Below are 17,038 nucleotides of genomic sequence, written 5' to 3' on the forward strand. Positions count from 1 at the left end.
GAAGTCCTGCTACCAACAGGGTCCTGCCTTGGTAAGATTCCTTGTTCTTTTTGTGGGTTTTTTAGGCCTATACACGGCATTCCGCTACTTTATAGGAATAGACTATCCTTGGAAAGTCTTCTTCCTTTCTTTCTTTAAGTAATAATGTCTTCGGTTTTACCGAGGGTAAGAACCCTCGGGTTCGAAATTGATGCTAATATTGAGAAGAGGACGTTTGCGAAGACTATAATTAACTATGTCGGGGCAGACAACATTTCTGGTTTTACCCCTTACGGGAGGGGGGAAGGTTTCAAGTTGTATGCACTAACGTTGCAACTAGAGAAAAATTACTGAAAGGTGTCGAGTGCCAGGGAAAAATTTTTCATCCTTTTGTGGTAGGAAGTCTTTCCAAAAGTGTAAGAATAGATCGTTTCCCAATTGAATATCTCGAAGAAGACACTGACATCATCACTAAAGTCTTCTCGAAATGGGGAGCCGTGCGGGATATAAAAATTGGCACGGACGCTGACTTCCCTCAATGGAAGTCAGGAGAAGTCACTTTTTCTGTCATGATGAAGGCAGAAATTCCGAATTTCGTCAAAATAGGATCGGCCAGGGTAATGGTTAGCTACCCTGGCGTAAAGCGACAATGCTTTAAGTGCGGTGCCCTCACGCATCTCGGGACTCAGTGTCCGAAAATGAAATGTCGCAACTGCCTTACAACGGGCCATACATTGGAGAAATGCCAGTCGGCCTGCTTAAAATGTGGCAACAAGGACCACAAAGTGGACACCTGTCCAAGCAGGAACCATGCCGAAAGAGTGGGAGGAACTATCACGCCCAACACTCCAACACCAGAAAACAATATCAGTGGCATGGAGCAGAACGACTTCCCAACCCTGAAGACTGCACATGAAAGGGCAGCAACAAAGAATAATACTGCCACATCGCAAATTGAAGCAACAGAGAAACCTACAGCCAAAACTGTGGAAGCAGCCAGGAAAGACTCAAAGCAGGAGGAACCAGCCAACGACCAAACCGCCACCATAGAAATTAAACAGAACCACCAGCAAGAAGGTTCTAGCACGGTAGTTGAAGAAACAACAGCAGAAGAAACAGTAGAAATGGAAACTCACAGTGAAGAAACCACACAAAAAAGGCCAGGCAGCCCTAAAGAAGGGAATGTAAAAAAACCAAAACCAGGGAGTCCGGGCGTAGTTGAAACTGGAAAAGTAACAGCAGAACCCGCAAAGTACCCTTATGCAAAAGCCAATGCACCGATACTGCATCTGCTAAAAGACTTCCCCGAGGATGCGAAGGTTTTACAAAATGGAATAGAAACATTCGGGGATATCCTACTTATCCTCACAGGGAAAAATGGGCCTAAAGTGGTAAGTGCCGAGTGGAATGATATGTTTGTCGAAGACATAGACGAAATCACACCAGAAAAAATCGAAGAATTTATTGATACAAAGGATGACGTGGGAGCAGCATTGTACAGAGGCCTAGGAATGCTAAACTACTCCCGTGGAGATAAGTTATATGATCACATCCTTAGTACCCACAACAGCAGAAAGCAGGAGGATTCAAGCCCTGCCTAACACGCAGCTGCCGAGGGGGGGGGGGAGGAAAAAAAAAAGGTCCTTTTTTTTGTTCTCTTTCAAATTAGAATTTTTGTTTTGAAAAGGTCTTTTCCACACAGGAGGGGGTACCCTGAGAACCTGGGCTGCGAAGGCCTACATCGAGGCGGTTCAGCTCCTTGTGGGCTGCATCTTCCCCCGCTCTTCTGATCATTCAGTTTGAAATTCCGAAATTCACCTAGTTTCTTATTTCTTTGGTTCTGTCTTACAAATTGTTATATGTACGTTTTAATGTTATTTACCAGTTTCCTTTTTCATGTGTTGCTTCTTTCATTTGTTTTTCCCTGCTTTCCTCGGGCAGTCATCTGAAGAGGTGACTGACCGAGGAAAGCTGAAAAGAACGGATGGAGGGAGATAATGTCGGAGATCTGCTTGGTGCGGGCATTTAAGTCAGGCCAAGTAGATCGACTGAGGCCTCTTTTAACTATCTATTACTATCCACTCTATCTTTCTCCTCCTCTCTCACTATCAGGCTGACTCTCAGCACAACTTTTATTAAATCTAAAGAGGCCAGTGATGAAAGGCATGAACTCCCATTCGACCTCAATAAAGGTCGAAACTAGTCTGGGTAGTGGCCCTTCCCTTAATGCATAACATTAGACATAGCCGCAAGGAGATGTGTTTTGCATTATAGGAGATACTGAGATAGGAGTGTTGGTAGCTTGCTCCACCTTTGCAACGAGTTGCCCTGGTGTTGTACCACCTTAACCCAGTCCTGAAGATATTTTCAGGCGCAAACTTTGTTTGCTCACACTTGGATAAAGGATTAAACTAAATTTATTATAAGATTCAAAGGAAGACTCTTATTATTTTTAAATAAAATTTACTCAACTGGTATCCCCCCAATAGAATGGAAAAAAGCAATTGTGATTCCTATCTTTAAGAAAGGTAATAGAGATGACCCTAAAAACTATAGAGGTATCAGTATACTAAATTCATATTACAAAATATACAGCAGAATCTTAAATAACAAACCAATGAAATATTCCGAAAACTTTATTCTAGAGGTACAAAATGGATTTAGAAAAGGACGATCATGTATTGACCCAGCCTTCTGCCTAAAATTAATGATAGAGAAAAGAAGAGAATATAATTTAGAAACACATATTGCATTTATTGACTTTGAAAAATCATTTGACAAAGTTAAAAGAAACACATTATTTAACATATTAAAAGATAGACAAATACCAAATAATATCCTAAAAGCTGTCACAAGTATATGTGAAAATAATCAAATACAAATAAGATTAAACCATGATTTATCATATACAAGAAAGATAAACCAAGGGGTCTGACAGGGATGTCCCCTCTCAGCAACTCTTTTTAATATCTACTTAAATGAAATAATAATAAAATGGAGTAAAAAATTACATCAAGGAATTAAACTTTCACCTACAGTTAACTTAAACACTCTCCTGTTTGCAGACGACCAAATAATAATTACAAATTCTGAAGATAACTTACAGAAAGCTATTTTAAATCTAAATGAGATATCCAAAGATTATGGTATGATAATATCAACGGAAAAATCAAAAACTATGGCCTTTAAAGGGCAAGATCCAGCAAGAACTAAAATAGTATTAGATAACAAGATCTTAGAACAGGTGAATTCATTTAACTACCTAGGATGTATGATCACTTATGAAAATGAAAAAGATATAAAAATAAAAATTGCAAAATATTTAAAAATAACAGGCGTAATTAACTCTATATTTAAACCAAACCCAGTTCAAAAACAAACCAGGCTAAAAGTATACAATACATTAGCCCTACCGGTCTTAATGTATGGAAGCGAAATCTGGACAATAAAACAAAAAGACAAAGATTAACAACAGCAGAAATGAAGTTTATGAGAAAAACTGCAAAGTATACTCTATTTGATCACAAAAGAAACGAAGATATTATGAAAGAATTAAACCAAGAACCAGTAATTGAAAAAATAAAAAAATATAAACATAGATGGATAGAACACGTTCAAAGAATGAAAACAGAAAGATTACCAAAACAAGCCTTAAAGTACAAGCCATTAGGAAAAAGAAAACCAGGACGTCCTCTTAAACGATTCAACGATGACTTCTAAGGAGGCCGGAACAGGCCATACTAGGCCTAAATCCTTGATACGTATGATGATGATGATGACCTCTATTATATCGATCTGGTACTTATCTAATTCCTCAGCTAGCTCCATTTCTTTGCTATTCAGGCTTCTTGTGTTGATAGTACTGATCTTTAACTTTGGTGATGTCTGCAGTAGATAGCATTGGTGTAGTTGCGGTCAGTTGGTGATTGAATGGTGCAGATGGAGTTGTAGAGCAGGCCCTCACTTGATGAGTCCTTGGACTTTCTGGAGGTGTCAAAGAATTTTTTTTTTATTTGAATTTTGACTTTTTTTTTGAAAAACATTTTGAATTATAAATACAATAATTACTATGGAAAGGCCACATGAAACTTACTACATCCCAGACATGATAAACAAATTACCTTTTGAATATTTTTATTAATATAATTTGAATATTAATAATAATAAGAATAATAAATGATATTTGAAAGAAATTTGGATGGCTGGACATATTTTTGCAAGAATTTCCACATAACCAATTGCAGTATAATCCATTCATAGTCCAGTAATAATTTATGTTCAGAGACAGACTGATATTTTCTGAAATGTAGTGAAAAAATAAGGTTGTAGTAGTTGAGCAGAATATTTACACAGTAAGTTTTGGTCATCTTTGATTAATTTTATTTTACAGTTGGATTGGGGAAAATGTTTCTGCTTTCATTTTTAAGTAATATATTTATTTTTAGTTGTATGAAGAAAAGGGCATTAGTTTTATCAGCAAAGCAGAGATATCAGAATTTCTAGGAAATGATGGAATTTTAACAGGTGTATCATTAACAACAGGAGAAGAAATTCCTGCTGATATTTGCATTTTAGGAATTGGTAAGTCATATTTTTAAGAAAGGAAAGCATTAATAGACCAGTGCATTGATTCTATTTTATTTCCATATTCTCCATAGCCGAATTGTAATGTTCTGCTTTTCATTATTCACTATGTAGAGTGGCCGAGAGGATTTGGTGACCATGAGACAAAATAATGAAAATATTATATACATATCTAAGCCAGCTTTGATATTAGAGCTGAAAAATCAACAGTAAATTGCTAATGCTTCCATATAAAATGGCAGTCAGGGAGTAGTGATTGCATTGCCACTTTAAGTTACGTTATTATTATATGAAATATCCTGAATGGAGTATGTCAGTAGAGAGGGCCATGATGTAGGTGCATTATAATTGAAAAGCTTGAATACAAATAAAAAAAAATAAAATAATAAAAATAAACTTACATAATGAAAATGAGTATAATAAATTTAGTTTAATCCTTTATCCAAGTGTGAGCAAACAAAGTTTGCGCCTGAAAGTATCTTCAGGACTGGGGTAAGGTGGTACAACACCAGGGCGACTCCTTGCAAAGGTGGAGCAAGCTACCAACACTCCTAACTCAGTATCTCCTATAATGCAAAACACATCTCCTTGCAGATATGTCTAATGTTATGCATTAAGGGAGGGGCCACTACCCATACTAGTTTCGACCTTTATTGAGGTCTCTTCGGTGGGAGCCAGGCCCAAGTGGAGATCCCAGTCAGAAGCATTAGCAAGGTCATCTGAAGAGACCTCAATAAAGGTCTAAACTAGTCTGGGTAGTGGCCCTTCCCTTAATGCATAACATTAGACATATCCGCAAGGAGATGTGTTTTGCATTATGGGAGATACTGAGATAGGAGTGTTGGTAGCTTGCTCCACCTTTGCAAGGAGTCGCCCTGGTGTTGTACCACCTTACCCCAGTCCTGAAGATACTTTCAGGCGCAAACTTTGTTTGCTCACACTTGGATTAAGGATTAAACTGAATTTATTGTATTCTAACCAAGTGAAAAATAAACTTTCAACAAATGAAAATGAGTATTTTATCAGCTTGACCTTCGTGGATTCATAACTCATCATGGGAGGTCCACTTTAGCCAACTTTCAACACACTGTCATACCAATCTTAAAATGTGTCCACTTTGCACTTTCTCCACCCTCTCAGCATACTTCCTCTTTCCATGCAAAAACTTTACTTTTTTATCCTCTTACTTTCTTCCTTTTGCAACTTTCCTGGAAGTTGAGGAGATTTATGTAAAGATTAGCTACCACTTGACTAATTAGATAAAAAAAAATGGAGAAAGTTATTGCAAGAATGTATGTCTTTGTCACTTTAGGCATTAAGAAATTAATATCCCCAGCTCCTAGAAGTGGAGTCCCTAAAATCCACAAAACATAACATGTTCTTAAGATCGTGTACGGTGTAAATAGACCGGAGACTTGAAAGATGAGAATAGTACGACCAAAAGTAACCAAAAAAAAAAAAAATAGATGAAAATGCATATGGAAGTATCTGTACTTTTATATGTATGGGTACTCCCATATGCTAAATATGGGAGTAGATATGTTGTTAGCATATATGAGTATCCTAGCTTGGGGATCATTGTAGGCTACCATCGTTCTCCGAAGTATTCAGTGTCTGTAGATCTATGTGTTTACAGAGCCAGTTTGCCTGTTTTGAGGGATATTATTCACACAATTCCTATCATGCCTCTCCTTTCATTAAAGAAGCACCCACAAACCTCCTCTGGTAACCTATTCCACCCATTTGCCATCCTCCAGATAAAAATTGTATATCTTGCACCCTTGAAACTGCACTCTTACACATTTTTCAGGAGTTATCCCTTGTTCTCTCACTTCCTGCCAAGTATTGAAAAAAACCTGTGTTGAGGCCTAAGTGCTGTGAGGACATCATGTTGAAGGCTTAATGGAATACATACAGCACTCCGAAAGGATTAAAACTGATTTTAATGCTTCGAATATTCCGTCTGTCACCGAGACATCTTCAGGGATTACAAAAAAACTATTGTACCATGCATTCTCCACCATAGTAAATTCAAAAAAGAAAAACTATTTTTAGAATCTGCAATGGCATCTTCAAATCAACTGAATTTAAATAAATGCAATTCCATAAAACTTCCCAAAATTTTGAAAACATTAATCATCTGAGATCTCACCTTACATCCTAGGCCAGTGGTGTTCAACCTTTTTTACTACGTTAGCTACTTTTCTATAAAAAGTTATTCAGCGATCTACTCTCTTATATAGATCACTTCCCCCACCCTGATATCTGATTATGCACAAATAAACAACTAAAAACTATTTGTGTATTTAAAAATTTATTTATCACTTTTAATTATTTTAATACAAAAAATATTTTAATACAACAACAACAAAAAAAAAAAATATATATATATATATATATATATTGGAATAAACATGTAGTATAACAGACCAAAATGAAAAAATCCTTATAAATCTGAAAATGAAATTCTTAGAGCATTTGGACCTGTTATCAGCTCCAAATAGAGATAACAGGATACCAGGGATAACATAATCAATTCAGATTTCTATTAAAAACTGATAAAATTATGGTTTACCAGATTGAAATGCCTTGGCACATGAAAAGGATGGTTAAACAAGCATTTAAGATGAGATCTGATGGAAGGTGTTAAATATGTGTGGTTGTTCCTTAATATATTTATTTGTATAACTTATTTACTCTTTAATTTCTTCTAAGTAACAAAATTCTTATCTTACTTTAAAACTCCAATCAAGTTCTTATCTGCTGCACCCTAGGAGTGAGAGGTGAATTGAAGTCTGATTAATAAATAATGAATTACTGACCATTTAAAACTATATATTTAGAAATTTATGTGCATTTAATCATACAAATACAACACTTATTTTACAAATGATATGTGAAATTTGGCATTGTTCGGACCTCGCAATATTTTCATAGTCAAGTTGATATGAAGAAGTGGCCAATCGCAGACAATCATCCAAATGATCATTTGTAATTTGGTTTCTTAATTGATTTTTTATGACGGTCATATTTGAAAAAGCGGATCTGACAAGTATGTCGATCTGAATCACGACAGAATTTTTCACGCAATATCAGTTAATATTGGGAATTTTTCATGTGCATACTTTCAAATGACTTCATTGTTTTGTAAACTATTTTGAATGTTTATTATCTCAAGTTCTACTTCAGCTTAGTTTATATCAAACAGCCCACTAATTTTATTTGAAATTTCTGTGATGTTCAAGTTTTCTTGAAATGGATTATTGATAAAAGATACAATCATTTCAGTTTTATTAAAATCTTTAAATCTTGAATTTATTTCTTCCTCGACTAATTCTATTTCACGAATAAATTCTTTCAAATCATAGCGAAGCATTTCTTGATTTTGTTCAAAAACTTTTAATAAATATGGGAGATGTCTAAATTTGCAGTCATTTATAATTTTCTTTAATAAAAGTAAGTATTGTTGGAAAGTTTTTATTAAACTTAAAATGTCAATTAAATTTTTATCTCTACCTGGTAACTCTGAATTTAAATTGCTTAATTTCGCACAGAAATCTACTAAAAATGATAAGTGTAACAACCATCACTCAATTGTGGATAAATATCTCCTTTTTCATCAAGAAAATTTTTTATATCATTAATGGATACAAGAAATCTTTCTAAAAATTTACTTCTGCTGAGCCAGCGAACATTATTGTACAACAGAAGTTCCCTATCATCATCTGCCTGTAATTTAAATAACCGCCGTTGCTGGGCTTTTTCTCGAACAGAATTTACATTTTTAAATGTAATATCCAAAACATCTTTTGTGTTTAATCTTTTACTACACAGTACTTGTCGGTGAATAATACAGTGGTATGTTAAAAAATCTGGATATTTGTCATCATTTTTACATAATGAAATGAAGCCTGATTTATTACCTATCATTGCAGGAGCACCATCAGTAGTAATAGACACAAGTTTAAAAAGCAGAAGTTTGTGTTGTTTCACAAATTCATCAAATGCTAAAAAAAATGTCTTCTCCCCTAGTCCTTCCGAATAATGGTATAATTTTCAAAAGTTCTTCTTTACTTGAATAATCTTGAAATACCATGTGAATAAATACCATTAACTGAGCAATATCAGTGAAGTCATTTGATTCATCAAATTGTAATGAAAACGCAACACACTGGTGAATGTCTGACATTAACCTGGCCTGGAAACTTTTCTCCGGCAATTGGAACTCTGCCTTTTGGCAATTTGAAACCTTGTCTGCGGCCTAGAAGTAGTCTCTCTCTAGCGACGTCTCGAACTGAGAAGCTCCTTTCTGGAAGCGGGGAAACTCCTCTCTCAAGCAACGTGGATCCGGGCAGTCTCTCTGATGGTGACTCTGGACCGGGACCCTTTCTGCTTGCTTCGGTTCCTTTTTATTAGTCCTTCTCTGAGACCTCGCATGAAGTTTGGCAACCCCCGAAGAATCGGTATGAGTCTTTCATCTAAGTTTCAAGTTCGGCAATGCTTTCTTTTGATTGTAAGTTGCCGGCCATCGGAAAGTTGTTTGAACTCTTTCTTGACTGACTTCGGAGATGTTTACACTTGGAGCCTGCAAGCCTTTCTAATGAAGGCTTGCAGCATTTACTCCAGTGCTGACAAGCAAAGTTTGCACATGAAAAGAAGTCACAGACACCCTCATGGACAAGGTGCATTGTGCCATGTAAGTAGTCATATTTGTTGCTGGTATAAATTTGAGGAATATGATGCTCCCAAATCAGTATATAACTGTGTTTGGGTGAAATGGCTGTGAGAAGGGAACTGACAGACTTTGAAAGAGGCATTGTGAGAGAATGCCATGTTGCAGGCCTATTTGTTCAGCAAATTATTGACCAATTGGACCATCCCAGGTCAAGAATAAGTGATACCATACTAAAATGGATGTGCAGGGAGTCATTTGCAAGTGCTACCCACAATTAATGATTCACTGAATGTGACTGTAGGGTGCTAGAAAGGTAAGATATAAAAATCACCATTTGTCAGCCAGTAAGTTGAATGCAGAGTTTCAAGCATCGATTGGAATGTGAATCTGCACAAAAACATTCAGAACTGAGATTCACAACATGGGTTTCCATGGTAGGGCCGCAATATGCAAGTCCCGCATTACCCAAACCAATATGTGGTGTCATCTCCAGCATGAAGAGTCCATGTGCAGTGGGACATGGCAGCTTTGGAAAGCTGTGTTAGGGAGTAATGAATCATGCCATATCCCCCCCCCCCCCCTTACCAAGCAGATGGATGGGTGTGAGTGTGGTAGATGCCTGATGAATATCTCTTACCAGAGTGTGTAACCCCAACCAACAATGAAATTTGGAGCTGGCAGTGTGATGGTATGATCCTGTTTTTCCTGTTTTGCATCTACGTTTGTTGGACCTTGAACATTGAACCCTGAAAGGTATTATCTGAAAATTCTGTTCAATGCAATACTTCATACTTTGTGGCATTTCTACAGAACTGACCATTGTATCTTTCAGCAAGACATTTCATTGTGTCATAAGGCTGCCGCTGTAACGGTGAGGTTTGTGGACATGAATGTCACCACACTTGACTGGCCTCCACAGAGCCCTGATATGAACCCTATTAAACATCTGTAGCATGAACTGGAGTGTCGATTGAGGTCAAGGAATGTCCACTCTACAACAGTCCGGGACCTCATTACATGCCTGCAGAAAGAATGATCCAAAATTTCCATCGATTGCTATAGTACGCTTGTGAAAAGTGTACCGCTTAGGATTGCCACAGTCATCGCAGCGAAAGGAGGTCCAGCGTCTTAGGTGGGTGCCATGACTGTTTGTTCCTCACACTGTGGTGTCCATTGACTTTATTCAGTTAGTGTAGAGGCTGTTGATTTGCATCACTTGCCTTACTATCCCATAATGGGCAGCATATTTCCTTTCAGATGTTTATACGAGGGTGGTCTGAAAAAGTTCTCAGCCTCGACTATAGATGGCAACATTATTAGCACAATTTTTTTTTTTCTAAGTTGGTACATCTGTCATAAGCATCCATGTGAAATTGCAAGTCATTCTGTCAAGTAGTTTGTTTTATACAGCTGTCTAAAGCAAAAGTGTTGTCTGTATCCCTTGAAATGGATAAAATTGAATATCATGTGGTTATAAAATTCTTTGTAAAAGTAGGTTTAACGGCAAAAGAAATTCATTCGAAGTTCATAAAAGTTTATGGGCACTCTTCTCCTTCGTTTTTGGCAGTTAAGAAATGGGCTGCTGAGTTTAAACATGGCTTTACCAGCCTTGAAGATGATCCACGTGAAGGATGTCCAAATAGTGTAACAACACCAGAGCTCATTGGTCAAAGTGCATGAAATTGCTGAGGCTATAGGCATTTCAAAAGAATGCATAGGATATATTTTGCATGAAGAATTGCAAATGAAAAAGCTTTGCACAAGATGGATGCCATTCTTGCTTATAGAGATCAAAAACGCACTCTTATGAAAATCTCGGAACAGTGCTTGGAGCATTTTAACAAGAATAAAACTGATTTTGTGCATAGATTTATTACTATGGATGAGACTTGGATTCACCATTACACACCAGAATCCAAACATCAGTCAAAACAGTGGACAGAAGGGAATATTATTCCAATCTTTTAACCAGCCTAGATGAAAAAATTCATGAGAAAAGACTTGGTTTTCAGAAGAAAAAAAATCATCTTTCATCAGAACAGTGCACCTGCCCATAAATTTGTGTTTTGGCAATGGGAAAATTAAGGGATCTGCACTATGAATTGTTGGAACATCCACCCTATTCCCCAGATTTAGCTCTCTCTGACTTCCATCTGTTCCCAAAACTAAAACTTTTCCTTGCTGGTCAGCGTTTTTCTTTGAATCAAGAGGTGATTGCAGCTGTAGAGGGGTATTTTGCAGATCTTACTGAGAACCACTGCAGGGATGGGATAATAGCACTGGAGCATTGCTGGAATAAATGTATTAGTTGAGAGTTTATTTTTCACTTGGTTAGACTATAATAAGTTTAGTTTAATCCTTTATTCAAGTGTGAGCAAACAAAGTTTGCACCTGAAAGTATCTTCAGGACTGGGGTAAGGTAGTGCAGCTCGTTGCAAAGGTGGAGAAAGCTCTAATCACTCCTATCTCAGTATTTCCCATAATGCAAAGCACATATCCTTGCAGATATGTATAATGTTATGCATTAAGGGAAGGGCCACTACCCATACTGGTTTCGACCTTTATTGAGGTCTCGTCAGTGGGAGCCAGACCCAGTAATGGAGACACCAAGGCAGATGCAATGAGAAGTCATCCCAACCTATAGGAGTTGCCAAAAGGTGTACAACCTTATTATTAAATTACTCCAGATTCAGAGAAAGATGTTGAGAGTTTATTTTTCACTTGGTTAGACTATAATAAGTTTAGTTTAATCCTTTATCCAAGTGTGAGCAAACAAAGTTTGCACCTGAAAGTATTTTCAGGACTGGGGTAAGGTAGTAACAACACTGGACAATTCGTTGCAAAGGTGGAGAAAGCTCTCATCACTCCTATCTCAGTATTTCCCATAATGCAAGGCACATCTTGCAGATCCGCATGCACGGTACATCTCCTTGCGGATCCGCAAGGAGATGTGCTTTGAGTTACGGGAAATACTGAGATAGGAGTGATGAGAACTTTCTCCACCTTTGCAACGAATTGCCCAGTGTTGTTACTACCTTACCCCAGTCCTGAAAATACTTTCAGGTGCAAACTTTGTTTGCTCACACTTGGATAAAGGATTAAACTAAACTTATTAAATGTATTAGTCTTAAGGGAGATTATGTTGAAAAATAAAAATAATTTCAAAATTATAAATTTGTTTTTTCATTGTTAGGCCAAGAACTTTTTAGACCACCCTTGTATTAATTGTATGTGATATAAAGGAAATGAAAGAAAATGTGGCCTGCATTATGGGATATTAAGGCAATCGATGTGCATTAAATGTCCTGTAGGTCTAATCATGAAGACGTTTATATGCAAAATTTGGTTGCTTATACATTTTAAAGATTAAAAACAATAATATAATTTCTCATCAACTGTAATTTACTTTGTAACCATGTGACAAAATTCTACAAAAAGTGTATGTTCAGGATAAAGAATATTGAAGAAAGACTTTTGTTATGTGGCAGACAAGAGGAAGAATAATTATAGAAGGGTGGATGGTTATGGTAATAGACTGATCATGATAACAGATTTAATGAAATTATTTAATAAGCACTTAGTATGTTATTATTATTCATATGTAAATGATGCTGTAATACTTGCAGTAGAGGCAAATTTTGGGGGACAAAGGATTAGTGAAGGTATCTAAAGTGCATCAAGTATTGATTGAGCATTCTTGTTAATAAGACCATATGAATGAATGAATGAATGATGTTTCTATGTATTTTTAAAATATTTGAAAATATTTGCTATTCCTTAACCTGGTTATTTAATGAGGGTCTTGCAGTAAGGAGGAGTAAAATAGTGCTGCTGATGCCAAAGCATAATTTTAGGATAGAAATCTCTACTTATAGACCAGTTTATTTATCTGCAGTTGTGATGAAAGTTTTGGAAAGATTGGTTAGGAATAGAATACATGATTGGATTGATGGATGTAAGGTTCTCTATGATAGTCAACATGGGTTTGTGTGAGGGATAATCTTGTTTCAGCAATCTACTTATGTTTTATGAAAAGGTAACAAATGAATTGGAAAAGGAAGATTCATATATAATGTAGTGTTCTTGGACTTGGCACTGTTAGTTTATATTGCACTAGTTATTTTATATTGTTTGTGTTTTAGTGAAGAATAGCAAATTAAATATGGAAATAGACAAACAAACTAAGCAAAACTGATATGTTGGGTGTCAAATAAATTTATATAGAATGAGAGAGGAATTTGCCAAAACACTAAACTAGCAAGTATACAAGGTAGTGTTCAAACCAGTTTTAAGTTATGGATCTGAGAGTTAGGTTGGAAAGATTTCTGAGAAAGATTAGGGGGAGTGAACAGATGGCATCAATAGCAGAATCATATTAAAAATGAAGATGAGGAACTTGGCATTGTTAGTGTTCAAGAATGTATGAGTAGGGCTAATCAAGGTGGTATGGTCACTTAAACAGAGAATTGGTGAAGAGAGGTTAGCAAAACAGTTGTTTGATATCAGGATGACAAAGGAAAAGGACCTGGGGAAGACCAAGATCTAGGTGGAGTGATTCAGTCAGAAGTGCCCTAGAAAACTGAAATGTTAGATTCAACAATGTTGGAATGCCAACAAGTAGTAGATCAATTCGGAAAAAAATTGTTTGATAGGAAATTAGTAATAATGTAAACTTAATCTTGTAGTACTGTCATAGGAGCCTGTACACACCTCTTGAGAGTATATATAAGGAAATTAATGAATTAATGATTTTAATTTGTTAATGATTTTTGGCCAAGAAGTAGCTTTTAAATGAAAGATCATGCATTTTTTTATTGTATGCCTCTTGATTCTAAATGGCAGCATCACCCTTATTAGCTTTTGTAATCACAGTATTTTTATTCTTGTGTAACTTTTATTAAGGCAGCTATTTCTTTCTGTGGTATATTGCTTTCAGATAATTGAGATTTGGTTAGAATGTTTTGCTGTGTCTAAGTGAACATTATTGTTTATGTACATAGCAGATTGTAGATACATCTATATTCATTATAATTTCTAGCTTTGGAACTTGTTTCAGTACAAGTGAAGTTATGACCGCGACTGAGGATGTTAGTAGTTTCTTCTGTGAGCAGTTGTGACTATAAATTTATAACCATGTAACGCTACAAAGTTGCACTCAGGGCATAGCATGAATTTTGTGAATCATTTTTTTGCTGACACTTTGGAGATGGAATATGGGACAGACCACAGTTCAGGATTTCAAATATTTAACATTTCAAACATTATTATTATTAGCACCAGACCTCCATGAAATCACGACTCATTGCTGAAGGTACACTCTGTCATACACAGTTTATCAAACCATCTTTCATCACATGAATTCACCACACTGTTCAAATGATGCATTCCACTCACCAACCAAAGAACCTGCTCCTTATGCACTTACATTCTTCTTATACAATTTCCAGAGATGGTCCCTTGTTCTACTCCACTCACCCATTCTATGAAAAATTTCTTCCATATTAACCTGATAACAACCCCTTGAAACATCTGTCATGTTCCCTCTCTTACTACTATTCTTGAGGCTCGGCAAATTGCATTCCTCAATCTGTCTTCATATCTCGCTTTCCAAAGACATTTCCCACCATACTGAGCTTTTTCTGGACCCTTTCTAATATATCCTTGTCACCATGAAAACCAAGTGACCAAATCTATGCACTATAATCCATTTGAGACCTAATTAAGGCATTGTATAGGGTACCACCATAGAAAGATATCTAGAAACACGAAAATAAATTTAGTTTAATCCTTTATCCAAGTGTGAGCAAACAAAGTTTACACCTGAAAGTATCTTCAGGACTGGGGTAAGGTGGTACAACACCAGGAAACTCCTCGCAAAGGTGGAGCAAGCTTACATCACTCCTATCTCAGTATCTCCCCATAATGCAAAACACATCTCCTTGCAGATATGTATGATGTTATACATTAAGGAAAGGGCCACTACTCAGACTAGTTTCGACCTTTATTATAGGAGATACTGAGATAGGAGTGATGTAAGCTTGCTGCACCTTTGCAAGTAGTTGCCTGGTGTTGTACCACCTTACCCCAATCTTGAAGATACTTTAAGGTGCAAACTTTGTTTGCTCACACTTGGATAAAGGATTAAATTAAATTTATTATAGTCTAACCAAGTGAAAAATAAACTTTAAACATCTTCTTATAAATCCAGAGCAATTTAATAAAAAAAAGGTACAACACCTTTTGGCAACTCCTATAGGTAGAGATGACCTTGTTATTGCTTCTGACTGGTATATATATATGGGCCTGGCTCCCACTGAAGAGACCTCAATAAAGGTCGAAACCAGTCTGGGTAGTGGCCCTTCCCTTAATGCATAACATCATACATATCCGCAAGGACATATGGGCCTGTCTCCCACTGAAGAGACCTCAATAAAGGTAGAAACTAGTATTGGTCGTGGCCCTTCCCTTAATGCATAACATCATGCATATCCTCAAGGAGATGTATTTTGCATTATGGGAGATTCTCCACATATGGGCCTGGCTCCCACTGAAGAGACCTCAGTAAAGGTCGAAACTAGTCTGGGTAGTGGCCCTTCCCTTAATGCATAACATCATACATATCCGCAAGGAGATGTGTTTTGCATTATGGGAGATACTGAGATAGGAGTGATGTAAGCTTGCTCCACCTTTGCAAGGAGTTGCCTGGTGTTGTACCACCTTACCCCAGTCCTGAAGATACTTTCAGGTGCAAACTTTGTTTGCTGACACTTGGAAAAATGATTAAACTAAATTTATTATAGTCTAACTAAGTGAAAAATAAACTTTCAAGAAAAACAAAAAGATGTGTACCTCTGCTTCGTAGATTACAAAAAGGCATTCAACAATGTTCAACATGAACAATTAATTGAAATCCTTTCAAAAATAGGTATGGATGGAAAAGACATTAGGCTAATAACTAATCTTGACTGGGAACAGACTGCATCTTTGAGAATAAATAGAGAGCCCTCAGAAGATTTCCTAGTTCAGAAAGGTGTGAGACAAGGCTGTGTCTTTTCTCCGATTCTCTTTAACCTGTACACGGAAGAAATATTTAATAAAATTAGTAACCTCAAAGGAATCACTGTAGGGGGCAGAAATATTAATAACCTAAGATATGCAGATGACATGGTTCTTCTAGCTGAAAACAAATATATCCTGAAAACTCTTATAGATGAAACCCTCAAGTACAGCGAACAATATGGCCTCAGTTTCAACTTTAAAAAGATAAAAATCATGATAATTTCAAGAGAAAAGGAAATACCAAAAATATGCATCAATATAAAAGGAAATAAATTAGAACAGGTGCAAACATACATATACCTCGGACACTTGATCACAGAGAAGGGCAGGACAGAAGATGAAATTAGAAAAAGAATTGAAATTGCAAAGTCAACTTTCAACAGTGTGAAAAATCTACTTACATCTAGAGAATTAAATCTGAAAACAAGACTAAGAAACTCCAAATGCTACACATATGGTCTACATTATTATACAGAGTAGAGACGTGAACGCTCTCCAATCTGAGTGTGAAAAAACTGGAGGCCTTTGAAATGTAGATGCTGCGAAGAATTATGAGGATATCATGAAAAGACAAATGAAAAGGTACTAGAGATGGTAGGCATAAACAGGATCCTGATGAAAGAAATTAAAAAGAGAAAAGTCAGCTATTTTGGACATATTCTGAGACATAACTGCCTACAAAGGACACTTCTCGAAGGAACTTTTGAGGGAAAGAGAAGGAGAGGAAGATAAAGACTAGAG

The 17,038-nt window shown here is 36.4% G+C and overlaps 1 protein-coding gene across 1 annotated transcript in view; it reads left to right on the forward strand.

The window, feature by feature from the left end:
• LOC150109678 (apoptosis-inducing factor 3-like) overlaps positions 1-17,038 on the forward strand; it is a 288,264-nt gene that overhangs the window by 92,952 nt on the left and 178,274 nt on the right. Inside the window, exon 5 of the mRNA XM_090402963.1 lies at positions 4,425-4,560. Coding sequence (XP_090259089.1) covers positions 4,425-4,560 — 136 coding nt within the window. The remainder of the gene's footprint in view (positions 1-4,424; positions 4,561-17,038) is intronic.

The sequence above is a fragment of the Typopeltis vanoorti genome, chromosome 2, assembly GCF_054136105.1.
Source record: "Typopeltis vanoorti isolate ZY-2024b chromosome 2, IOZ_Tvanoo_1.0, whole genome shotgun sequence".
In the NCBI taxonomy this organism is placed as follows: Eukaryota; Metazoa; Arthropoda; class Arachnida; order Uropygi; family Thelyphonidae; genus Typopeltis; species Typopeltis vanoorti.